The sequence below is a fragment of the Neolamprologus multifasciatus genome, chromosome 4, assembly GCF_963576455.1.
Source record: "Neolamprologus multifasciatus chromosome 4, fNeoMul1.2, whole genome shotgun sequence".
NCBI lineage: Eukaryota > Metazoa > Chordata > Actinopteri > Cichliformes > Cichlidae > Neolamprologus > Neolamprologus multifasciatus.
In genome coordinates, this window is record NC_140442.1 from 12,688,953 (window position 1) to 12,715,325 (window position 26,373).

The following is a 26,373-nucleotide window of genomic DNA, read 5'->3' on the forward strand; positions in this document are numbered from 1 at the left end:
AACAGCAGTTTAGGGGATAAATGTGTCCTCATTATGAATTCATTAAATGGCCCGTGCAAACAAATCATTTACTCGAACAAAAAAGAAGAGAAGATGGCATCTGTGTGCAACTCCTTCATCCTTTAGCATGCCTGAAGTCAAAGCTTAAGAGGAAGAATTAGAAAGACCACATTTGATTTTTTTTTTCTTTTAGCAGAAAAAAACATTCTGCGTTTCTGCTGCAGCATCATAGTTACCTGGTGTTAAAGTGAAAAAATTATGACTCTACAGTAAACCTGTTCATTGTGTGTCGGGACAAAAATAACATCAAATTTTTAATCATTACATTTTCTACACAATAAATATCAGCACATATATCATTATTATATATTCAAGATATGCATTTTACATATAGTTTTCCTCTCAGCTTATATACATCAGTTTATGTACAGTCTTTGTATTTACACAAGGGGTCAAAGGTCACTGAACCTGAAGCACTTGAAACAAAGTTAAAAGAGAAAGACATACGAACCTAAAGGCAGTGTCATCCATCCGTTATCACTCAGTGTTACAGCACTGGGGTGGGAACTAAAGTTACTTTTCGGTGTGAACAACAACAGTAACACTCGCACAAAATAAAGCACTGCCATTCTCAGGCCCTTGGTAAGAAGCAGGTCGATCGATATTGGCTTGTCATGCAAACACGTCGTGGTGCTTTCTTTCTAAATAAATAATGGATGCAAGAAGTACAAAAAGTTGAATCATAATAACATTCTTCTCTTACTGTGCTGGTATAAAGTGAGTTAAAGTGAGTTCACCTAAAGGTAAATTTCAGACAGAGCACTGTAGCTGTACTTGCGACAGAAGAGGGGAATTTAAAATGGGGAGTGGCACTAAGAAAAACAACGTTAAATGTTACTCTGGCATGCAAAGCCTGTCTCTGGGGCTCCACATATTCCTAATGTGCACAAAGCTTGAATACCCTGTGAGCAATAAAACCAGACTACGCTCTCGCTCCGTGTTTCCGTTTCACCCTGAGGATGGGCTCCAAACCATGTCAGGCTCTGAGTTTCCCTAACCAAATATTGTACAACTTGCAAATATCATATTGCAATTTGATTGCATGTTCTAATAAGGCAAAAAGAAACTTGAAAACACAGAAATACAGACCACTGCATTAAACGACAAAGCAAAGCTATAAAAAGAAATTAGAAAAAAAAATCTTTTTAATGCAATACTCATCTAAATTCCAGTCTTTCCTCCTAAAGGCAACTGTTCCTCCACTATGGCATTTTGGTGTGTTTTTTTTTTTCTTTTGGTAGTTGTAGTCACACTAATTTACTAGCAAGCAGTTGGAAAAGTTCAGTTTGTTTGCAGCCTGTAGCAGATGTGAGGGAGGGTTCATTTTCTGGTTGGCAATGGTGCGGCCAGTGTGTTTCCATCGGGCCTTGGCGGAGACAGTTAAAGAGTATGTACAGCCATAGGGGTTCTGGAAATGATGCCTATGGGTGATAGGTCATAGAGTGGTGCTCTGGGGCTCCTCCTCAGGCACACCATCCCCCTCTGGATCTGTCACTGCCATGGACCTCCTGCAGGGGGCACCGCTGAACTCATCGATGAGGCTGTCCAGATTGACATTGATGGAGGGGATTTCATAATTGAAGATATCTAATGGTGAGGATGGGAAAGGTGAGTATGGTGAGCAGAATAGTGTGGATGGTGATAATGAGCACCGGGAAAAGGAGAAGGAGGAGGAGGAGAGGGCAATATGACAATGAAAATGGAGTGTAAAAATGAAAGAGAGCAGAAATAATATTAATTGTTTTGAGTCTGAACTCATGGTAAGTGGCATATGATCGAAGGAATCAGTAGATTACGTGTGCTTCACATTTTACAGTGTGGTGCTGATTATGTCAATAAACTTGGTAGAGGCTAGTGTAGCGAGTCTCTGCCTTTTGTGTCTTTTGAGACAGGAAGAACAGATATTCTGTCAGATAAAATACAATAACAAGTCAAAATGACTGCACAGTGACAAATTACATGTTTACAACAGAGGACAGATAAACATCAAGGAGGCAACAGGATGTGTGTGGAACTCTCTGGAAAGAAAATGGCACCAAGACACCAAGTGGGCTTAAAGTAAGAATGGAGATCTCTAGAGGACTGAAATTAGTATTTGCTGTGAATATAGATACTCTTACGTGCTGCTCCATTTAATGGAAGCGGCAGATCCAAACAGAGACAGATGGCTACTCCTGTGTCGGAATGAGATGGAGTGTGGCAGTGTAGTAAGAGGAAGCAGAGGTTATAAAAAGCGATGAACCTGCCAAAGGAGGAGTGGGGGTTACCTGTGACCCCCCTGATACTAGTGGCAGGGGCGTTGGAGATGTCTGCCAGCATAGGGCTGGGAATGGGGAACAAAAGGAAAGGGGCTTTAAGATGAAACCGTTGTAAGCAATGGCATCTGCAATGTGAGCGCAGTGTGATGCACTCTGGGAAGTCCTTAAGCCGTGCATTATTGGTTGAAGACAGTGCAAGGAAAGTACAGCCAACCTGCTGAAAAAGGACGGGGATTATGATTGAGCATTACAGGGTAGGTATGTTTGAGGCAGGCTGCAGGAGACCCCAGAGGCATCCACGGTACGAGGCCAGGCAGTGAGATGGAGTATATGGGGCGGGGGCGGTCTGGCTTACCCTAAAAGTCCCCCTCACACTTAGCCCACACTGAATCCCTGGCCTCACACAGCTGCAAAGTACACAATAGTAGCAGGGGGAACAAGAGAATGATAAATATAACAAAGTGACAAAATCACTGGTGTATATATATTGACAGAGCACCTCAGTTTGAGAACATCATATTGTAGCTTTATCGTTGGGTTTGTCTGGCTAGGTTTCCACTCCTGCTACCCAGTAAGAGATGCTAGACTGGTGTGAACTGTGTAAGCCTCTGACCTACCTCTGCCAAGTGGGGGTCTGGGTAACACAGATAAACAGAGAGCACATGATGAATCTAATGGCAACTTTCATACAAGCAGGACGAGCTATGCTTCTCTGATGTTTCCACACATTACCCAGAAACATCATCACATAACACAAGCAATGAATACATTGGTCAAGAGATTTCCTTACTACAGTAGCACAAGAAATGCTAATATTTACATTTTCTTATCATTCTCAGGCATCTGTGTCTAAAAGGCAACTTGTATTCATTCAGACATTTGTTTGGGAGCAGTCAGTAAAGGGGACAGGTTTGTCTACAGTGACAGGTTCTACAGAGTCCTACACTCGTCCACCGTCTCCATTGGACAGAGCCACAGCGAGTCTGAGAGAGGGCCGCTGCAGCCCCACCTGTGGGGGTGGCGGTGGGGGTGTTGTTGCCAAGGGTTGATGTTTACCTGTAGACATGCTCTCCCCAGGAGACAGTCCATCCAGGAGGCCCTGCTCCATGGGCTGAGGGACTGGGGCCACAGGTGGGCCAGTTAGCCCCGGAGGGGCTATGGGTGGCTGAGGAGGGGGCAGGCTGGGTCTCTGCCTGGGCTTAGGGGCAGGCCGCGACTTGGTGAGTGTCCCCGTCAGGGAAGGCGGGGACGAAAGAGAGTGGGGTGTACCCAGTGGGGTCTGCCCAGGGGAGGACGGTGGCACTTGACCTGGAGGACATGCCAGTCCATAAGGGGAAGGGGTGCTAGGAGGTGTAGGGGACAGGCTGACTGGTGACGGCTGACCTGTGGACTGGTCAGACATCCCTCCAGACTGGCCGTATGGGACCTTCGGAGGCACGGGAGCCAACTTCTTGGAACCTGTTAACACACCATAGTTATATTAAAATTACCTGTGGAAATATGAATAAGACATGTTTAAAACTTCAATGTCAATGTCAATGAAAGCACATATTACTGAGGCCCTGACCTTTGCGCAGGGTGTGTGGACTGTGCTCTGTGGAGTGGGGAGACTGGCTGCTGCTTTGAGGGCTACTGCTGGGGGGTACTGTTGGACCTGCGACCTGGATGGCTTTGTGTCCAATTACAGGGGAAAGCTCTTTACTCTTCAATGAACTGAAAAGGATGGATATATATTAGTATGTGAACATATAAACTTATAAACAGTGTTTTGGACTCATCGCAGTCTACATTTACAGTCACTACACCATCATCACCATCATATACATGGCTGCTTCCACTGTTAACAACATTTTTCTCATCTCAAGGAAAGCAGTTCAAAATCTCAACACTGTTTGTTATTTTTTTTAATAGATTTACAAAAACTTGGTGCACAATATTCTGTATGGATGCAGATGCTTTCAATCCCCCTGCAACAAAAGCTACTTCTGGGTGTTTCCTTATTCACAAGGGGTTGCCACAGCAGGTAGCTCTACATATTTGATTTGGCAGATTTTTACAGCAGATGCGCTTCCTGATGCATCCCTGGAGGATTTCTGTCTCCCTCTTAAAATGAACCATGGCTCTGTTGCTTGGCAAATGTGTAAACCACTACACTATAGAAAAGAATAAGACAAACACTTCAAAAAATAATTGAGCAATACCAGTATATTGACTAGATATGTGCTAAGAAACTCAATTACTGGGATGTGACATTCATTTTCATGAGTGATTAACAAACAGAAAAATTCCAGCTGGGCTTGCAGAATGTTTGCCAGATTTAGTAAACAACAGGGTGTGAATACGGATTGAATGTGTCTTTGGACAGTGACAATACACTCAAAATAGATGAGAGACACTTCATGCAACTAGATATGACTGACAAAGTATTAACTGAGTACATAAATGAACCGAAGTCGAGTGACTCTAAATATACTGCATGAACGACAAGAACAAATAATTGCTTACATCTGATAAGAAACTTTGTTTTACATGACCCATTTGAATACCCCCCACCCCCTCCACCACCACCACCACCACAAGTAAGAAAAAAACAGACAAACAAACAAAAAATAACACACTTATAGAAGTGCCATTTAAAGTTGCCGTCTAATTAAATGATATTCGTTTTAGTTGTACATCTTCAGCAAACAGACTTCCGAACCACAGGTCATCAACTTTCCAAATCACAGGAAAAGTGTTAAAACAACAAGTTCTGACCACAGACAGAGATTTGGTGTAATGATTCACACCGTCCTGTTTGGTAGTAGCACCAAAGACTTCAGAGGCAAAACTGTAAAACTCAGCACTTTGGGTCCAGCTGGAGGTACTGCACTGTTAGGGTTCCCATTTTGCTAATCTCATAAATCCTTAAAATTCTTCAAAAAAACACGAAGAGGTTTTTCATGTACTGTGTGCTGGTTAGTAGAAAAACTGCAGCAGACTTGACAATAAATACATTTCTATTCTAGTTTGAAGCCATTCCTTGTGTATTATCATCTACTCAATAACAGCAACAAACTGAGCGCTATATAAGCCAGTAACATCCTTGGTTGCTAGGCAACCCAGCTGACAGGCATCCTGAGACAACCTGTGTGTTACAGAATCTCAGCTATGCAATTTGATGGGAGAGGTAATAAAAAAAGAAAAAAGCAAAAAGAAAAAATATGAGCCAGCGAGCTAAAGGAGAAATACAGCTGCCACTCTGTGATGCATCCATAGTGGCCAGGCGTGTGTTGTATTTACCTAGTCAGCCTGGGGGGTCCTCTCTCTCTGGCACAGGGGCAGGCAGCCCACGGCGGGGGCGGGGGCACGGATGAAGGGAGGCTAGGGGGGTTGCCAAGGCTCTGGTCATGACGGGTTAGTACCAAGGGGGTTTTGACGTAGAGGGGCGAAGCATTAGTGTCTTGTGGGGGGGCATGCGACATGTCACCAGGCGGGCTGTGTTTGGGGAAGTGAAGACAGCTAGGTTTGGGGTTCGAATTGATGTCAAGTGACGAGGAGGAGGAGGAAGAAGAGGAGGAAGGGGGAGGAACAGGGGGAGTGAAGCCAGACCAGCGCATTGGGGGTGGGGGTGAGCCAGGCGGCTGGGACTCTGGACCTGGTGCCACAGGGCGAGCGCAGGGTGGGGGTTTGGGATAGAAGTGGTGGGGGGCAGTGTGGCACATAGAAGTGGGGTAAGGGGGGGGTGGACGGTCCTCCCCTGGGGGCGGGTGGGCATGAGAGGTGTCCGGCCGATTGAGCGACACGTTGTCTGAGCTGTAGATATTAAGAGAATAGACAGCACAAAAGAAACAGCTCTATTGACTGAACAGGGAAACGCACTGGAGCGATATAGGATAAGCTGTTTGGATGATTAAGGTGTGTTAGTGTGTTAGTCAGTTCGAAGCCAAAACCAGTAGGCAAAAAAAAAGTGCTGCATCTTGCGGTGGGCAGTGGGTACACAGTCAGCTTATTGCAAATACAAAGACAAGCACAAAGAAATAGCAAAGAAAATTAAGTTTCATTGTGAAAGAAAAAATGATACAGTGTGTTGGACTCCCTCTGTGATCACCTTGTGTCTGCACACTGCATAGAGCTGTGAGGATCCTTCTCTGGAACCAAAGTGCTGGTCTGCAGCTTTCAGTAATACTAAGTTGAGTTGATGACTGAAACGCTCCTCACTGCTGGATATGGAAGCCCTACCCGCCTTAATCCTATATGACTTGTTTGTATCGCAGGTCCTGCAGTCAGCCCAGGGCAGTGTGAAACAGACACAAAACCCTTTCAAAGGCTGAAAGAGCCACAGGAAATGGGGGTGGGGGGGAGAAAGACAGCCAAGCCAGAAGCCATAATATTTCTTGTCTGCCACATAGGCAGAGCCAGTGACCATGAGGTGATTACTCATGTGTTTAATTGTGATAATGATACCAAAGAAATTGTGAAATCAGTCTGCGTGTCAACAGAAAAATAACTAATTCACGACCAAAGCTGAGAAAGCCAAGCCACAACAATGGGATATTGGATAGACTAGCATGCACGCAACAACTAGCAGGTTGAAGCTTTGCGTCACGTAGATAAACAAAACTTGTTTATACAGTATTAGGACTAAAATCCTTCAGATTTGAAAAGAAATGGCAAATTTTTTTTTTTTGGCAAATTTTACCCACAGTGACCTGACAAACGAACACAAGGACAACTCTAAGAATGTGTGATGCCTGAAAACAAATTCATAACAGAATGCGACATGAACATGTTGAGGGATATACTCCAAAAAAAAGATGGAAGCATTGCATATGAATGGAAGCATGGTTAACACGGCCAAGAACCAGTGCAAGATGATGGTGATGATGGTGATGACAATAAAAACGAACACGGGTGGATGCATGGAGAAGCAAGGGCCAGGGTCTCCACGGTGACTTACCAAACCCTTTCTCCAAGTGGAGGTGTGGCAGACGGAGAGATGGCAAGCTCTCCAGGCTGCTCGGGGATGAGTGTGTCTGCAGGGGAACCGGGGCCTTGCATGCCTGGAGGAGTGGAGGAAGCCTTACGCGCCAGGGTGGATGAACCCTTACGAGACACCCAGGAGGTATCCATAACCCTGACGCCCATACTGGAGACAAAAACATGTACAGACTCATGTGTGACATCAGCAAAACTCATGTGAGGCAAGTGGGGATAGTAAGGAAAGAAGTCGTGGGAAGAAGGAATGATACAATACCTTTGTATCTTCCTAATGCTGCGTTAGTAAGGGAGAAGAGAGGCAAAAGTGACATGAGGTCATAAGTAATGCAGACGAGGGTCACAAAATGTTTAATATTTGATATGAAGTAATGATTATGGCAGGGAGATGAGATCAACAGTAGAGGGAACAGTAAAGGGATTCAGAGAGAAAGTCAGGTCATATAACCAGTATGTGCTAATCTGCTGAATGCCATTTAGAGGGTTATTTCTTCCAATTAAACCTTTATAGTCTAAGAAAAGCTCAGGCTTCTCCCCCACATTGAATAGTTGCTTAAACAAATTTAGATTGATGCCTTTAGTGTTACATCCTTTGTATTCCCTATATTGGGGTGTTTTGTTCAAGGTGTTGGTTCTAATTTCTCCAGTGATATTCCACCGTCTCAGTGAATGAGTCACGCCAGGTGACGTGCAATCCAGACTGTGAACGAGGAGTTGGGTGTGGGAGGATGGGATTGGAGAAATATTTCCTCTTGAAGAAATAAACCCAGCAGCTCTCCATCAGAAACCTGTTGCCATAGAGACCATGCCATTCAAACTTATTCAGCCCTACGTATTTAAATGAGGGCAGTTTTCAGGCTTCTCTTGATGAATCCTGATAATTGAAGGTACACCTGTATATATTACTGTGAGATAAGATATTTAACAAGAAACTGATTTCTGTGCTGCTTATGAAGGCTTCTGACTCATCCGAATGAAAACTTTAGATCGGAGGATCTTAATGTGCAAACGCTGCTCTCCTCAAATATAAGAATTCAGTATCAGTTGCCTGAGAAGAGGCGTGGGCGGAAAGAGAGAGACTGAAGGAGAGTGAGAGGTGGGTAGCAGAAGTGAGCACTTGGCATCATACCCATCTTTCTTGTAAAACTCCAGCATCATGTTGTCAGTGGCGACACTCAGTGGGCGTCGACTCTGATCGTGCTGCTGCTTGCGATCGGATTGGTCCATGTCTGGTGAGGGCATAGAGCTGTAGTTGGAGTTGTGGTTGGTGTGGATTGGGCTTCCATAGCTGCCTGTCAAGTTGAACTCAATCTCTGAGGCAGAAGCAGACACACCATCAGCATGTAGTCTATTATACTTACAGTAATGTTTAGAATTGTGTGCGTTTTGAGTGTACACAATTACTCCAAAAAAAACCAAAACACAATTAGTATGAATAACTGAAATAACTATAATAAAATTAAGATTAAGCTATGCAACAAATACAGTACTAAAATGACATTTTTTGCTTTTTTAGCATATGAAAGTCTACAGAGAACATCCAATCAATAACAGTTAATCTACAATTTAAGTCACATGCTGCAACATCAGCATTGCACTGTGCTGTGAATCAATGTATAATGGTAGTTGATACACCAACCAGGTGCTGCTGTCCAAATCCACAAAAATGAAAAAAAAAAAAAGATGTATACATTTAAATATCACCAGAGTGAGTTTCTTGCAATCCCTTCAACATACAGAAATATGAAACATCAGTGGTTCTTTTATTTCTGAAGCGTGACAAAAAACAGGCATTACCTTTGTTAAGGGTCCATAGTGTCTTGTCCATTGTTAAGTATGTTTATGTATGTTTTTTTTTGGGTTAGTCAGTTTGCTGTATTGCTGTATGGTGTTTGTTTGTATTATTATTGTCTCGTATTATCAGGCTGGGGAGAATAGCTGTGCAACCATATGATTTTTGAGATGTTTGCATGATTATGACATGCAAAACTATGTCCATTTGAATAAAGCTAAACACTTTTTTGTTCTGGGCAATTTTTTTTATCATCTCAAATCCCCTAATTGTTACTTACAATGATATAATTTAAACAAGAAAACAGATAAGATGCCCAGCGCAGTTACAATTTTACATACATAGTGTGTAATCCCCACCTCCAGGGAAGAACCAGTCAGCATGCTGGATGATTGGCTCGATGATGCCAACAATCTGTAGGGACACGGTCGTCATCATCTCTGTCATGTTCCTGGATAGAGCAGACAAGTGAGCTATAGCAGAGTCATTCAATCGTTGGTTTAAATCCAAAGAATAAAATTATTAGTTGCTTTAAGAATACATACGGTTCATTGTGTGTCCAGAGCAAGTTTGGTCCAAGGACAATAGCCATGTTACCAGGAGTCATCTTGTTAGCATCCTGATACTCACTCAGCTTGGCTAAGAATTTGATCAAATATCTGTAGGATTGGATAAAATTAACTGTGCATTTTAAAAGTATAACCCACTGTTTTTGGTTAGATGTGACATGTCTGCTTGTACCATTTACTGATTATAATGTAAAAAAAAAATGATAGCAGCAATATTAGACGTGCCACCTGCAGGCAGTAAATAAGACTGTAAAACTGCATGAGTTATTGCCTGCAGGAGGTACGAGTACTGTAATTTTCTTGTCAGTGATCCTTGTACTTTTAAAGTTGCTGATCCTGCTGTTAATATTATTTCCTGTAGGTGGCACAAGTTGAGTAGATATTTGTAGGATTGAAAGGATTTCACCCGGATTTTCACTTGGATGTGGTCCAGTTTTGTTTCTACATACTTTCCCGGTTTTTGATCACCTAATGTTTTGCTTATGATAGTAAGGCTACACTGAAACATGTGCAATCCTGCAAATCAATGGGCAGAAAATCAGGGAAAGAAACTGACCTGAAATTGTTTAAGTTGTCTGTGGGGAGTTTTTCACATGTTGCCATCAACGCCTGTAGTCTCTTGTCCATGTCTTGAATGCTGAGGAAATATAAAGTCATTTTTCTTTTTGATAGTTAGGGGCCCCGTACTAACACGCTGAACTGGTTTCTATTTTTAATCACTGCCAATGGCACAATTTGAGAAAATACTCTTAAGAGTACAGCGACTCACTTGGAGGCTTGAATCCATTCATCATAAAGTTCAGTGGTCATCAGTGGATCTGGGAGCTCACGAAGGTATGATTTCAGGGCCCCTGTGGGATTAAAAAAACAAGGACAGCGTAAAAACTGGTCAGCTCTTTGAAAGAAGTGGAGGGTTGTTTTCTCTCTACTGGCGAGCCCATGCTCCATATCTCTACTCCCCTCTAGCAGGCCCTCATAGCTAGTGCATCTGCCAAAGTCACACAGCTCAACACAGATTTCATGCTAATCTGTGAAATGAACAGCAATATCTGAAGAGAAAGCTCTTGGGAAGATAACGCTGAGGAAGACATTTTGCAAAGAACCACATTTGCAAAGTGCATTATGTCAAAAAAAAAGACTGCAAACACTTCAGCTTTTTACAAATGAACTTTTGATCATGGAGTTCAAAATAATTGGCTGTTTACAATTTAGCCTCTAACAATTACAGAGAGTTGGGATTGTTGTTATGGAAATGTGCTTTGAACAATGCATTTATGTGGGCGTAGATCACCTGCGATGGCGTGTGGATCGGAGGAGTACTCCTGCACATCAAGAACTCCACAGTCCAGGGACGCTTTCAGCTTCTTCAGCTTGGAGGCTGATGGAGCCACTCTAAAGAGGCCCTACAGCCCCCACACAGGAAACACGTGATGTGTAATTATCATATCTAACACATCTGAGCAGGAACACAACGCAGATTTTGAATATTTCCATTAAATGTTAATTATGGACAAGTGATTCGTGTATATGTGCGTTTCTTCTACCTCCTCTTGCATGCCGCACTCTAGCAACATGGTGACACAGGCTTCGATGGGGAAGGCAATCTCTCTCCCACTTATACTCAGGTGTTCCTCCAGAGACTTGCCATACGACGGCTTCTCCACCCACGCCTCTGCAATACCAAACAGTGCCCAGAATCACACGTGGATAAAAACAACCCTATGCATCATGTCTTTTGTCTAGCAATTGTAAATTAACCATTAATTAAATATCAAGGTGCATAACTGTTCCTTAATTATGTTGTTATGTAACATGCCAGGCCTATTAGTGTATTCTTTACTGATCATCTTGGTATTCCTTCGGGTACAGACATGGAGCAGATCTCAACACAAACACATACACATAGCTCTTGACACAATGCATGACTCACCTTGGTGAGCTTTAATCTGGGGTAGGACACTATGAAGAATCTCTAATGACTTCCTGTGATATTCTGCCTGCGTTTCTATCAGCTACAGAGGAGAGCAGGGGAAAATAAAATATAAGATAATGCACCAAATGATTATGATTTTAAAGTCATCTTCAGTGTTTACTACAGCTTGTGCTTAAACGCAAAAAAAATCAGATTCTTATCAGCCGCAATGTTAAAATGTCCGGCAGGTTAATTCAGCAACACTCATCGTCTTATTCATTCATTCGCTGACACGTAGTACTCATCGCTGCGCACCAACCACACCCACCAATTCAGCCAATGACACGCCCTGAAGGCAGTGGCTTCAACCAGCAGGACAATGCTCGCCGCCAAATAACAAAACCCGCTCGGGAATGGTTTTAAGAGACACAACAAAGACACCAAGGCGTTGACCTAACCGAGCCTCTTGGAATCCTAATCTGGTCAAGCACCCACAGGATGTGCCAGAGAAGGCCTGATCACAAAGGAGCCAAAATATCAAGTTTTAATGCCACATGTCCTGATGACATATTTGACTTACCGTCTGGAAGTAGTTTGCATAGTCTATTTCTTTGGCCATGAAATTGTACATATCTGCTGACAACTGATCCTGAAAAAGAAAAATTGTCTTAAAGAAAATATCTCACTAACGTCATAGATAGAACTTTAATATCATTCCATGACTGTGGCCTATTTGTGTCTGATTCATGTGCAAGTGTTATAAATCAAAGAGGGCTGGGGGAAGGCATGATATACACGTAGCTCTGATCGTTGACTCACTCTGCAAATCTCCATCCGATTGGCTGTCTCTTCCATCTCCTCTCTTAGGGACTCAGACTTGGCACCGGGCTGCAGAGTGCTGGGGTGACTGGATGACTTGGATGACTGTTGATATCTGTGGGTAAATGAAACAATCGCCCCTGCTTTAGACATTCCAAGTTTTTATTTTAGCAATACACTAACCACAGCAGGTTTTAGCCTCTCTGTTTGAACACTGTTCACCTTGTTCGTGCTGAGTCCATGTCCAGGACAAGTTTAGCTAAGTGCTTCCTCTGTTTCTGGATATTAGGAATGTCCACCTGAAAAAAAAAATCCAAGGAGTTAATATGAAAACAGTCAACTCACTATACTTTTTTTTCTGCTAATAGCAATGGAAATAAAAACACCAAAATGCAACTTTTAACTGGGACATTAAAATAACACTATCTGCTCACCTCCGCAAGGACATAAAGAGGCTCCACCACATCTCTCTCTATCTGGTACTCAAACTGAATGAGTTCCTGGGCCAGCTTCTCCTCTGTCTCCCCACAGAGCTTCAGCATTTTTCTGTTGGTAAAAGCCAAGCACAAAGTCATAAGCAATCAAATACAATTAAAATGCACACAAGGATATTAAGGACAGAGAAGAATTCAGCTGCCAAATCTGTAATTAAAGATGACTCTGTGTGTGTGTGAGTTAAGCACAGGCGTATTAGTAGTCACTAACCCCAGGAGAGAGTCTTCCCCCAACACTGCAGCCCCTTCTTCCATGCATTGTGCCAAGATGGTAAGCGGTAATTTTTTCTGATGGTACATAGAAAAAACATTACACACACTTCTGTAAACTTCAACAGTTGCCAGCAGGACTGACGCCCGTACTCACAGAAGGTGACTTTACAGATCTCTTCTCCATATCAGTCCCCTGCTGACCCTGCAGGCAGGCATTCAGTTTTTTGTGAGTGCTGTGTGACACCTGCTTGACCAAATCTAGGCGTTTCTCCACCTGGGAAAGCACACGCAGACCAGATGAATGTGCTTACATGCACACATGTATCCTCGCAGATGCAACATAACTGTCAGCTCTAATGCAGCATCATGAATCAGCACCTGCTCTCTCTTCACGGTACATACTGACAGTAAACCTGTGATATTTACTATAATTGAAAAAGCAGCCAATGTCCAAAGAAAAAATAAAAATAAAAAACACTTTGGAAAGCTGGCAGAACTGTGACTCAAGTGCACTTTAAAAAAAGTACAGAATATATAGCAATTAAAGTACATTGTTCCCAATGTACCATGTGGTGATTTTGATGGACATTATTTTTGATGTTTAATAATCATTATCAATTTATTACAGACTACTAATAATTCACTGCTGTTCACAGGTGCACATATATACACATCTGACATCACAGCTCCCATACACATCTACAGCTCACCTGTAGAAGGTCTTCGCTCAACACCTCTGTTTTTTCTGCCCTGTAAAGATAAAAAAACAAACAAACATATATATTAATACGTTTTCTTTTGTATTCTTAAATCCACAGAAACATGATTGCATGTGGCAATTTTATCAGTATGTAGGGAAAGATATGGGAATCAATTCTAGACCAATAAAACATTCCTAGCAGAAATTCTTGGAAAATGCTCATTCATCATCTTTCTTATGCAGAGCTTATTAAATTTCATATATTAAACACTGCATTCAAGAAAGAGAAGCAAACTTTCTCACTTGGAAACTAACCCATGGTTTAAAGTATTTGGCTTCTCTCTTCCTTGTATTATTTTATGTTATTTTTTGTTTTCTGATGAAAACAAATGAAAGGAATTATTGCACAACGCGCACAAAGAATTACGAAGCTTTGGTATGCTCTTCACTGGGTAGGCGGCATCTTTGTGCTTCCACACACACACACAGAACAGCTGCCACAATCACAGTTTCTGATTCACACAGGAGAAATAACATCAGACATGCTATCTTTTTAAGTTCTTGATGACATGCCAGTTTAGTTTCTTTGAGTCATCATCTTCAACAATACATAACAACAGCACATTAAAGCTGCCGATTCAAATGTGTTAATTCCCACTGCATCACATCCTACTAAAAATCCAGCAGATGGGGATTGAGCCAACGACTGAAGGAAAGGGCTGCAGAGCAGATGAAGCAGATAAAGCTACTCATCCGGAGAAGTGAAAGAGCCATTAGTTCAGAAAAGAGCAAACCACTGGATTTTACAAATACATGGTGTCAGCTCAGTTCAATCAGCTTTCATTTTATGACTTTAGTCAGCAAGGACATTTTCCATATAGCTTAGCATGCCGTTTATGATCCTATAAGAAAAGACAGAATAGCCACTTGTCTCCTAAGAACAATTTTATTGTACATTTTCTTTTTTGTGATAAACTATTACAGAATCTGACACCAACCAAACTTTAATGCATGCAATATATAAACAATATATAAGGAATAACTAATGTGGAGGTTAACATATGCTTTCTGCCAAGAAACAGGGATCGGGCAGACCATCTGACCTCCTAAAATGAGGCATTTTCAGATCCCCAGCAGAACACAGTTACTTGGGACTTCCCTTCCTGTATGCACAGCCTCTTCCTGTGATTGTGACTATGCCCATGCCAACCACAAATAATGAATCTGAATTTATCTTGGCAAAGCAAATTATATAAAGGACCTTGGTTTGTGCAATAGTTTTCATGAGCCAGGGGCAATAAGTCAGAAGCAAATTACCAAAATGCTGTTTTCATGTATGTTACCAAACAGGCAACATAACAGCTCTCTGAAACTGTTGCTAAAAAGAGGCAAAGTATGAAATGACTAAAAAGTGTCTAATGTTGACACACAGTTGTTTACACATTACCAACAACAGAAAGCTGAACTATTGAGGCATTAGCATCTCCAGCCTCAGAGAAAAAAAAAATGTGAGCATGGAGCCATGGGAACTGGGTCAAATCATGTACCAGTGGATCTAATCACAGCCAGCCTCTCGGAAAACTGCTCTACTCAATGAGCTAGGAGGCAAAATACAGGAAATGTGTGTGTGCATGTCTAAGAGAGAGCGACAGAAAGATAGCAAAGCAAGAGATTTCTGGCGTGATTTATAAGGATAACTGCGATCGCAGATTGCAGATTACATGACAAAGGGAGGACGAAAATAACCCAAGCAGCGCACTAAAGTTTGGCACCGTTCTGCTGAACACTCCACCAGACAAAAAAACTCTGAAATGCCATGGTTTATGAAACAACTTCCCATGCAAGACTGTATTATGTACTGAAAGTAGGTAGTAGCTCTGCATTGTCACTGCCACTGTCTATTGCAGGCTGATCAGCTGACTGGATTTGTTGTTTAAAAGGAGGCAATAACAATTTAAATCATAGACATCTAGCATCCTCAAGGACCGCAAGCGGTGTGGCTATTATGACCTAGACATCAAACAGATTGGAGCCTATCTTCAAAGGCAGCGCTGTCTTGTTCTATGAGTTTGTTTGCTTTTAGAGAGTGGCATTTCCTCTTAGGAAAGCAGCATCACACATAATCTTGCTGCGAAGATGCAGAGAAAAAGCAGCATTGTCAAGGCATGAAAACTGGGGGGTACTGAAGTTTCTTGGCCCTACCGAACCTGATGTAAGTCTAGCTTCAGGGACAGCTTAGAGGTGAGGAGAGATGTTCTTCTCAGCAAATATCATGCAAAGTGAGACCTGGGAGGAAAATAAAGACGTGGGAGAGTTGGCAGCCTCGCAGGTGGTATGCTCATGGAGGGAAAGGGAGACGTTGCCAGGTTTATGCCAACCATCTGCCACTATGCAGGCATTCCTTTACCTGGAACTGGTGATGACTCAATACAAACATGTGCACAGGCATCTAAAAATATGCAGGTTAATGAAGTAATCTTCAAATTGCAGACATTTATTACAGGCTTGCATGCAAAATGTAACACTGGTGAAAAGGACTTCAAATCGGAGCAATGCAAACATGAACGATCCCAGAGAGCGGAGGAAGATAAATGAGTTGACACAATATTTGCGCAAGATGATCAGCTGCCAGAATGACAAACTTTATCTACATCTGGGAGGAACATTAGCAAAGAGCTGACATGAATAAAAGTCTAGGTAAGGTCTGTTTAGGACATATTTGTAAGGTTTCAGAGATTATAAGTCGTTGTATTTCTGTTAAATTGCAGTTAAAATGTTAGCTTGCATCTATATATTTTTATCTCAAGCTGTGTCAATGTTGGACAGCTGCATCGTTAGCCCCCCAGCACTGAGCATGGTTTATGAAAGCATAAATAATCCATGCTGACATAATCAAAATGCGAATAAAGAAGCAGCCGCTGTCTAGAACATATTGCATTGGTAGCGAGCCAATTGCTGGCTGTTGCTGACTTTCAGTTCGTCTGAGATTCAGCAGGACAAAAAGGAAAAAAAAAAGGTCATTATCTGGTTTGCTCACACTGCTAGCATGGCTAACAAAAGCCCCTACTCTGAGGCCTGGAAGAGCTACACTGGATGCTAGGTCTTGTACTGTTAGGGGAGGGTAGTGGAGCAGAATGGTGGCCCTGGGCCTCAGCGGGGCATTGCACACCCTGGAGCGCTGGCATGAGATCCACAGTCAGTTATATACATACACACAAGCAATGACACACACAAAAACCCACAATGGTGTTTATGCTTGAGATCCTCCGTGAATATTTCTCCACTGATTGCTTTTTGTTTTCTCTAGACCTGCATCGTGCATCTAGAGGCCCAGTTGGTTTCTACCCAAACGATGAGGTGGGGCTGGCGATGGGATACGGGGTTACTAAAACAGAAAAACCCACTTACTGTAGTTGTCCACTAAACTAGGTCACAGTTCTGTCAAGTATGCAACTGTGAGCACATACATGCACATAGGCATGCACATATACACACACACACACACATACGCGTCCAGAGAAGGAGTGAATGAAAGAGAGAGTGAGAGCCTGCAGTGTTCAGTAATGTTTCACTGGAAACACAAGCACTGAGTTATCTCTAATAACTTTATTCATGGTGCGCTGAATAATTTCGACAAAAAGGCGCGCAACAATGTGGCTTAACTGTGTTTTTACACTTGTCATCTGCCGAAAGACACACACACACACACACACAGCAGCTAAATGACTTCAAATGCAAGCAAACAATAAACTACGACAAAGCAACAAAGGTCAAAACAATCCTTTACTTAGAAATGAAACCTTTTTTTGCCACCTTTTTTGTTAAAGCTATAAATTTCTTCACCATTTTGGGAAATGTAACATGTGCGCTGGCAGAGTCGAACGAATGTGATGAAACAGCTAATACTAAATGAGCGTTTCTAGGCAACCAAAGCAAAGGAACGACTATATTTGCTGTGCACAAAAAAAAGGAGCTGGAGAATGATCTTTTATGATTAAACAACAAAGGGGAAAAAGAGGTAAATAAAACAGGAAGTTGTTATTAGTAGATCAGTGCTTCCTGTTCTGAGCCTATTGACATTCTTGAATGGACGGAAGTGAGCATGCTTAAAGGGAGTCACCCGTCTCGTTTTTCTTTTTAACAATGCCAAGCTTGTCCAGTTCATTTATAGCAGTTTAGTACTAAGAATTATATACCAGAGAACTTTATGTACAGTGGTATCATCATAAATTTAGCCTTTAGTGATTCATTTTCTGCATCCCTGTTGGAGATGATACCATGAGCAACAGCCTGGGTCAACCCTAATACTTTAACATGTCACGTCAAAATATTGATGCAGCAATGCTATTCTACTGCTTTCTCTTGCAATCCAGTTATTGAGTCGCTGGCCCCATGTGTTAATAAACAGTTAAACAGCTTCCCTGACATTTTGACTTGCTATTTTACGAGTTTTTGTGTGTGTGTGTGGGTGTGTGGGGGGCTCTCAGATAAATGAGGGTAATGCGAATGGAAACTTAAATGAAGAAGAAGATATTCACAAGAGGAAAATGGTGGATGGTGGTGGAAAGCGAATCAGATCTCTAATTAGCTCAACTGACACATTACTGGAATGAACAATAATGACATTACACACACACACACACACACGCTCACACTGACATTAAAGCGCAGTGAATAAATACACAAAATTTAGGACAAATTACTTCAGTTACACAGATCTCATTATGTATCGGAGAAGATTGTCTTGTGATATATTGCAGAATTTCTGTGACACCATTATTATCATGTGAGTTCTTCTATTTGCCACCCTGCTGTGTACATGATCACTTGTACAGGAGCCAGGTCGATAGGGACAAAACGAAAATAAAACTCCACAGGAGAATCTGGATCTGATGGGATTAATCAATCTCCTTCAACATTTTGCAAGTTTTGTTGTTTGTTCTTTAAAAAAAAAAAACCAAAAAATAAAAAATCAGTACCAAGTTTTTTTAGTTGATCTTTAGTACAGGGGCTCTTTAAGAGGTTAGTCTTTTGAATGAATCAACACGAGTGACATGGAGAGGGAGAAACAGCGCTTCTCTCTGATATTACATCATCTCTCTTTTGATGGCCAAAATGGCCCCTTGACAAAGGCTCTTTATCTCTACCATACCCTGTAGTATGCTGTCTCTGAAAGGCACTGATGGGGATATGGGAGGGTTACACTTATTTAGCAACGGCTCTCGCATGATCTAGCACACACATAATGATTCACTTCTGACTGTTGATGGCTTCATAACAGTTCATAACACCATAATGCCGTTCCATGTTCAGCTAGAAATGATTACAAAAAAGACAACAAGAGCAGTGAATCAGATTGTGAATGCAACTTGCTCCAAGATTTATATGGTTCCAACCCAGAGAATCAAGGCTAAGAGGAGGAACAGGGGACGCTGCATTTTCATGCAACAAGTTACCTGTCAGCGACCATATGCCCTTTTAGAGCCTGGCACACATTCTCACCAAGAGGTGTGAATGTGTTAATCTTGCACTGAATTTAAAAACAAGCACAGACACCTACTTCTTATTCTAACAGTAATTTGTTTTCAGTGTTAATATGGTCAGCTACATATTAGTGCTCAATGCTGTTTCTGCCCCTTCCTCTCTCTACTTTATACAGTGCAGTGAGAAAGTATTTGCCTCATTGCTTATTTATTTTGTGCATATTTGTCACACTTAGATGTTTTAGATCCTCAAACAAATTTCAATAGTAGAAAAACCCAACATAACTCAAGTAAATACAAAATGCATTGTTTTATATGATGATTTCATTTATTAAGGAAAAAACAACAACAACTTACCCATACCTACCTGACCCTGTGTAAAACAATAATATGAGCCCTAATCATAATAACTTGTTGCACCACTCTTGGCAGCAAGAACTGCAATCACGCATTTCTGATAACTGGCAATGAGTTTTTCACATCACTGTGGAGGAATTATGGCCCACTCTTCTTTGCAGAATTGTTTTAACTCAGCCACATTGGAGGGATTTCAAGCGTGGACAGCCTGTTTAAGCTTATATCTCAACCTAATATTAGTACTAAACTTCGACTAGGTCACTCAAAAACCTTTCAAATGTGGACTTCCTGGTGTGTTTTAGATTGTCCTGCTACATAAGCCGAGTGTGCTTGAGCTTCAGGGTATGAACTAATGACCAGACATTTAACTTCAGGATATTCTGGTCGACAGCAGAATTCATGGTTTCATCAATTATATCAAGTCGACCATTTCCCAAAGCAGCAAAGCAGCTCCAGAGAATCACACTGTTTGACCACCACCATGTTTGACTGTTGATATGATGTTATTTTTTTATGAAATTCTGTGTTAGTGTTACACCAGATATAACGGGACTGAAACCTTCAAAAAAATGTGGACATTTTCCACACCCACAATCTGTAAATCGGCCACCTGCGTGCTTAACAATAATTCATTCTCCTACTGCGTCAGAAAAGAGATAGAAACCGAGTAAGAGACAATGCAGGAAAGAGAAAAGCAGCCCACAAATGACTGCCATTTTCAGATAATTGCATTGTGGATTGGTGAGCTAGAAGGCACAAGTAAGAAGAATGCATCTATCATAGAGGTACTTGTGAACACCACAAAGGTGGCAGAAGCAGAGTGCAAAGATGGAATGTGGATGTGTTAGGGAATGAGATAGTCCTGTTTTTTTTTGTATCTATATGTAAATGTTACTGTGCAGCAAAACATATTTTTACAGTCTTGAATCATATAATCTTTTTAACAGTCTGTCCTAGACCTACATAGGACAGTGAGTTGGGAATAGAGAAATAGGTCAAGAGAAATGAAGGGTGGGAGCTGGCTGAACCAATACAATCTTTTGCTTGCTTCCTGTAAGGACACAAAAAAATTAAAATGTCTTTTTTTAGACAAACGCAAACACTAAAGTACAGGAGAGTTTTCACGGAGACTGAAATCTCAATTAAAGGTTAATGTCCAAAAATAATATTTATAATACAGGTCTCTCCTGCTGTACCAAAACACATTTCTGTTAGCACTAAAGTATGCATGGCTGCACACCCTTTTGCTTCACAGAGGTAATTGGTCAAGCTGGTGATCACATGACATGGGTCTCACCCAGGCAAGCTGCAGCAGAAGCAGAAGCAGCAGCAGCAGCAGCCGCCTTGGAGAGCCAGAGGGATGCTGACACAGCACACCTGAACACCAACCCCCAGCTGAAAGAAGACCTTCACTATAGACTTGCCATTACAAATGCCAATACAAGACAAAAAGACGAGCAGATATAGTAAAAAACAGATATTAAAAAGATATGAATTATGAGTCTATTCTTAATAAAGAAATCTGCAATAAATAAAGCACAATTTTATTATTAAATCTTATTTCTAAATGATAAAATGTAACTCTACATATTCTTAGTAACAGGACCTGTCACTGGTATTATCAAATCTAAAGAGAGCACTGAGTTTCAGGGGGACCAAAGGCCATACCCACAGAGAAACCCTGCTCCAGTGTGAGGATGGTTAAAGCTTGAGTCAGCAGAACAGTTAATATGAAGCCTGTTTTCACTGTTTTGGCACTTTATTCTTTCCTATAGGAGCCCTGCATTACTCACAGGACAAAACCAGCGGAATTAAAAGACAGCTCAGGGGTAAAGCTAAATTAAGTCCATTTCACTTAATGTACTATATAATAGTATATCTTCTGCAAGAGCAGTGTGCAAGGAAGAGCAGCAAAATGACATTGGCATGATAAGACTGTTTCTTGTATAAATGCTTATAAAAGTCCAAAAAATCTGCACATTTGTGATATGTACACATTGTTCCCACTGTCCCACACTAACACTCTAAGGCATGTAGGTGCAGAACACATGGATCCACACATAGTGTATGCATACAGCATACGTGTTTACTTTATTGGTGGTAATATCAAGAAACATTTATGTTACGTGGTTTAATATAAGTAAGAGCTGTTTAAATTTAGCTCTCCAGATTAACCATGCTTCAGCACCTCTATACACCTCTTAAAATCCTTCAAATTATAAGTGGTGGAGAAATACAGACATAGTTACTGAATGGAGACACCTGCTCTTTTCTAGAGAAAGAAACCTCAAAACAAACAAAACATGATCGTCAAACCAGCATGATCGGGTCATTGGTTGCTAGATTTGGTTTTTCCAGATAGATAGTGATCTATCTCCACATGGCATAGCCAGTGTTTGACACTGTTCAAGGTCACCACAGGGTCAGATCCATTACTTCTTGATCCAAAGATCAAATCTCTGACTATGGTTTGACAGTGTCAGTTCTTGTTATGGACCACTGTTATTATTAAGAGCCCAGCAGGGCTGTCCGAGGAGAGTTATGTTCCTCATTATCACTGTGGTACAAACAGACCAACTTAGACAGCCCCAGAAAAGAGCTAATTTTCTACTTACACTAGCACCACTTGGACCATCTGCATTAAATAAGCTGTATAAGTGCACGTACACATGCATAAAAGGAAAAGTGCCATATCTTCTGTGGCCATCTGAAGTCCTCCAACCTGCTTGCCCACACACATATCCAGAATCACACCCACACACACAAACACTCTAATGAGTCACTAGAAGAAATGATGATAAAAAAGACAGAGGCTAGAAAAAGTAGTATAACCTATGGGGAAAACAAAAATGATAGCACCAACACAGCCTGCAATGTGTGCCCCTCCTTTTGGGCGCATAATAATAATAATAATACTAATGACCCACACCTCCTGGTCCTAATCCCCCACCTCCCCTCCCACCCCCTTGCTGAGCAGAGAACACCTTCTGGCCCAGCGCTGCTTGACAAGCTGCTTTCCCTGAACACAGAGGGTGGGGGAAGACTGATAAGCCCACTGGATCGGTGTAAAATGTCACCGGATTTCAGAACCATTCAGAAGCAGAGCAAGAACATGAAAAGAAACGGTGAGGACAGAGGTGGAAATCTGTCTTCAGAAATCCCTAATTTAGTTATTTTTTGGACGTTCAGTGGAATGGAAAACCGTCCATTTAAACTGACACATATCATTCCAGAAGCGCATCAGGGAGGCGTGAACACGACCTTCAGGAATTCACGGAGTGGATAACTCACGCCTAAGAGGTGCTTCCCTCCTCACAGCTGATATCACTGCGTAATAAAAACATTGCGCCTTTTTCTCATTTTCCCCTCACGTCGCAGCCCACACTGCATCCGTCTGCATCACGTTTACCTATCGACAGGTTCGGTGACAGGAGTCTATTTTAATCACGACATAACTTGGCAATGCCATATTTGTAAAACTCCACCGATGATACTCTGTCATAAAAATTGGGTCGTCACTATTTGATGGTCCATGTCGCTGTGATTTTCTATATTTAACATATTTCCGTGGGCAGGTTGGAGCTACTGTGGCAATGCGCCTACACGCTGCCTATGCGGTAGCCTATTCCAGTTGGTATTACGCATAGAACACTTAGGGCGTTTTGAACATGCGGTACACATTATTCTTCAGTAAATAAGCAAAAAGCGCAAAAAGGGGGGAAAAGGGCAAATTAAAGAATGAAAGTCTGTTTGCATTTATCCGATTCGCATCCTACTGGGGCCATGCAGGGGGGTTCTCCTCTCTTTGACTTGGCCAGTCGCGACAATAGCGCACGGAAACGGTTGCCTTACCTTCCCACTGTTTGGTTGGCGAGCTGTCGCATCCGATTGAATTGCTTCTTCATCTTGTATTTTCTCTGTTAGCACCTACGAGGGGAAATATTCCGCATTACTTCTCACAATACATATCTCCATCCTCCACAGAGGTGCAGCACAAATTCCAATCTCCCATTCCCCCCCTTTCCCTCATCGCAAGCTGCCAGCGCCGAAGAAGTATTCCACGATTACATATTTTCAATTGATAGATATATGTATATTTTTTGCACATCTATATTTGCCCCATTGCCTGCGCAGGGATGCTGGACCAGTCCACCGTGCGTACACTCACAGGCAGGGAGCGACAGCAGTGACAAGTAGCGGCTGCGCAGCAATGCAGTGTGGGAAATGTAGTGTATCTATGGCTGACTCTTGAATAAAGACTCTATTCTTGCCGGTTCCTGTGAGCTATTAGGCTTAAACGGATCAAACGTGTATTCATTTTTGCATTTTTGTATTTATGTCTCTTGTGTGTGTGTGTGTGTGTGTGTGTGTGTGTGTGTGTGTTTCTGTAGATATCAGTGGTTGCCTATACTGGTCCACTGAAAGCGTGAAGGAAATCCCAGTTAATTACTGATTGATTGGTAGATTGATTGAGAAAATTTTACTATTCATTTGTATTTTCATTTTTACCCTTATGGCAAAATAAGCTGCTACAGGAGTTTCAATAAGGAAACCTGCACTCAAACCTCCACTAATAGCTCAATTACTGTAAGTCAGCCTTGGCCACAACCCCATCTAATGTCCATTATGTGCCAATGCATTGCCAATTCACCCTTTTGTTGCATTTGCACAACATCCCCATCTAGTGTCATTTGTTTGCCAGTGCAATGTAACTACATGGCACATGTAGTATTAAGTTATAATATTAAGGGGAAAAAGTTAATTATTACGTGAAAAATACGAAACTTTGACTGAAGTTCTTGTGCTCATAATGTAATTTTTAATGACACTAAGAATAACAGACATATTTGAATATTGAAATATATTTTCTGTCCTATAACTGGTTCGAGTGCAGAACTGAAAATATCAACTATGAAAGGGTCTTTTTATTTGTCTCCTTTGTGAAAGTTAAAAGTAAGGGCATAGGCTTTGTTGCATCTGTGTTATGGGCTCTTTGCTGCTTTTAGGGTAACTGTCCAGAAGGGAGCAGTCTTGCTTTATAAACCACTTAAAAATTTCACAGCTGCAGTGTGAAATAACAGTGTTAGCATCATAACGTCTGGTATGTTCCCACATTCAAACAAAAATTACGTGTGAGCTCAAATGTTTGGACTAGCTGGATTTGTCTTTTGGGCACGCTCGTCAGCTGAGTTTATCACATAAATCCAAAACTTGCAAATCTAAAATGCATATTTATTAGTCACAGTGTCATTGCTGCTCTTTTATTTATTGCCTGAAAACACTGTGCAAACCTTTATTCAAGGGAAACACTGCTAACAATTGTGACTACAACCTACAACACATCATTTTGCGTTTTTCTTTTCTTCTTAATGCAAAGAGAGTACTTATAAATTAAGCTATAGGAAGCCTATGGATAGAGCTATCATAACAAAATATGTCCCTGCATGTCAGTTCACAGCACAAAGCAGTTAAAACCTCTGACTAGGAGTGACGCCCTCTGGCTTAGTGTCATATGCCTTAATGGGCCAACAGGTGGGGTACACGCTGCTGCCATAAGGTTCAGAGGCCTCGGGGAGTAAATGATACAGAGAAATAGCTGTTTTCTGCCCTCATTAATCTCACATGTTGGAAATTGAGAAGGGCGGGGGAACCTTCAGCCTTGATCTCAACCTTCTGACCTTGTCAGATCATTTGTTTTCATTAGTCCGCACTCAGATGAACTGGCCAGTTCCAGTTCAGACACCTACCCTGCCCCCCTAAAGAAGCGAGGATTCCTAAAAGTATCTCCAGGGGTCTTCTTAACTCTAGAGCCCCCAACCCCCAAAACGTACTGCTCTAGAGTCTCTGGACACTTCTAAATCAGCGTGGATGATTCCTCACATCCGCTAAGCCTGTTTCAGAAACTCTTTCACCGGTAATCCCTGCACAATGAACAGTATGCCCTTTTTCAGAGAAACAGGAAGGGTGAACATAAACTTAAACCACATGGGAACTGTGTGGTGCATTTCAATGTTAAAGAAAGCTATTAAAGATCTCCTGGGTTTACAGTATTTTTGCAGCATATTTCACATTATGGCACAACGGGAAGAAAAAAATGAACCCTTCATCTGGTATCCTGCTGTTCGTGCCACTGAACGAGATGACGGAGTGTTCTTCCTCTCACTCTAATGCTCCTTTCGCTTGGCAGTTGGGGAGTAACTGGCTCCCAGTTTGTATAATGAAGCCGTCTCTCAGGTCATGACCTGTCCACCTGATGACCCACTGCTGCTACTGATGTGTCCTCTGCACTTCGACAGTGACCCGATAAGACGGATGCCTTGTGGTTCGTTCACTAAGGCGTGGTATCATAGTCACTCCTGCAAAGCAACAGGACCTTCGCATGCAGCCAGTGGAGGTGTTAGGTCTTGCTGGAAATGAACTGGTGGCATGTATTTGCTTTGTTCAAAACAAACAAAGGTAGGGCCTTTGGAAAGCTTTAATGGCACGTTATGAGATCAGGTTAAAAGCTGCCCAGTCAACAAAGGCAAGATTGGTGGGATCATCACGCTTGTGTTTTTATCTTTAGACAGTTAGCATCATATTACCCACATCAATTAGTCCAGGCGTGAGGAGTGGGGTGCTACAAGCCTTTGGTCTTTCATTAAAGAGAACTAATATATTCATCAAGGAAGTGTGGGCAAGGCAACAGATAGGGTTAGTGGCCAGTGGACCCCCTTTTAAACAAGAAGAGTTAATCATT

The 26,373-nt window shown here is 41.9% G+C and overlaps 1 protein-coding gene across 7 annotated transcripts; it reads right to left on the reverse strand.

The window, feature by feature from the left end:
* Positions 1-301: 301 nt before the first annotated feature.
* On the reverse strand, positions 302-23,829 carry arhgap44a (Rho GTPase activating protein 44a). Of its 7 annotated transcripts, XM_085157219.1 has the most exons (23): positions 23,487-23,828; positions 13,805-13,844; positions 13,249-13,368; positions 13,093-13,169; positions 12,822-12,933; positions 12,610-12,686; positions 12,388-12,502; positions 12,149-12,217; positions 11,587-11,668; positions 11,201-11,328; positions 10,948-11,059; positions 10,426-10,507; positions 10,213-10,293; positions 9,633-9,746; positions 9,447-9,538; positions 8,425-8,608; positions 7,555-7,572; positions 7,258-7,446; positions 5,601-6,113; positions 3,886-4,031; positions 3,375-3,776; positions 2,674-2,725; positions 1,543-1,647 (listed from the first exon to the last, which is right to left on the reverse strand). In XM_085157219.1, exons 1-22 carry the CDS (start codon positions 23,537-23,539, stop codon positions 2,718-2,720), a joined length of 2,814 nt encoding a protein of 937 aa, XP_085013345.1. In that variant the 5' UTR covers positions 23,540-23,828; the 3' UTR covers positions 1,543-1,647; positions 2,674-2,717. The 7 variants fall into 7 exon arrangements, 6 of the variants coding, with proteins under 6 accessions (XP_085013342.1, XP_085013346.1, XP_085013343.1 ...); XM_085157216.1 differs by lacking the exon at positions 2,674-2,725 and having other exon boundaries at positions 302-1,647; positions 23,487-23,829; XM_085157220.1 differs by lacking the exon at positions 2,674-2,725 and having other exon boundaries at positions 302-1,647; positions 3,702-3,776.
* Positions 23,830-26,373: the final 2,544 nt, after the last annotated feature.

What these genes read in the sequence shown, in the direction of transcription:
- arhgap44a (XM_085157216.1), bottom strand. Translation starts at nt 23,539, where the DNA reads ATGAAGAAGCAATTCAATCGGATGCGACAGCTCGCCAACCAAACAGTG. An exon ending in AGTGCGGCATGCAAGAGGAG is followed by an intron (nt 11,060 to 11,200) that starts GTAGAAGAAACG and finishes TGGGGGCTGTAG; the next exon opens with GGCCTCTTTAGAGTGGCTCC. An exon ending in CTCTGGACACACAATGAACC is followed by an intron (nt 9,539 to 9,632) that starts GTATGTATTCTT and finishes TGCTCTATCCAG; the next exon opens with GAACATGACAGAGATGATGA.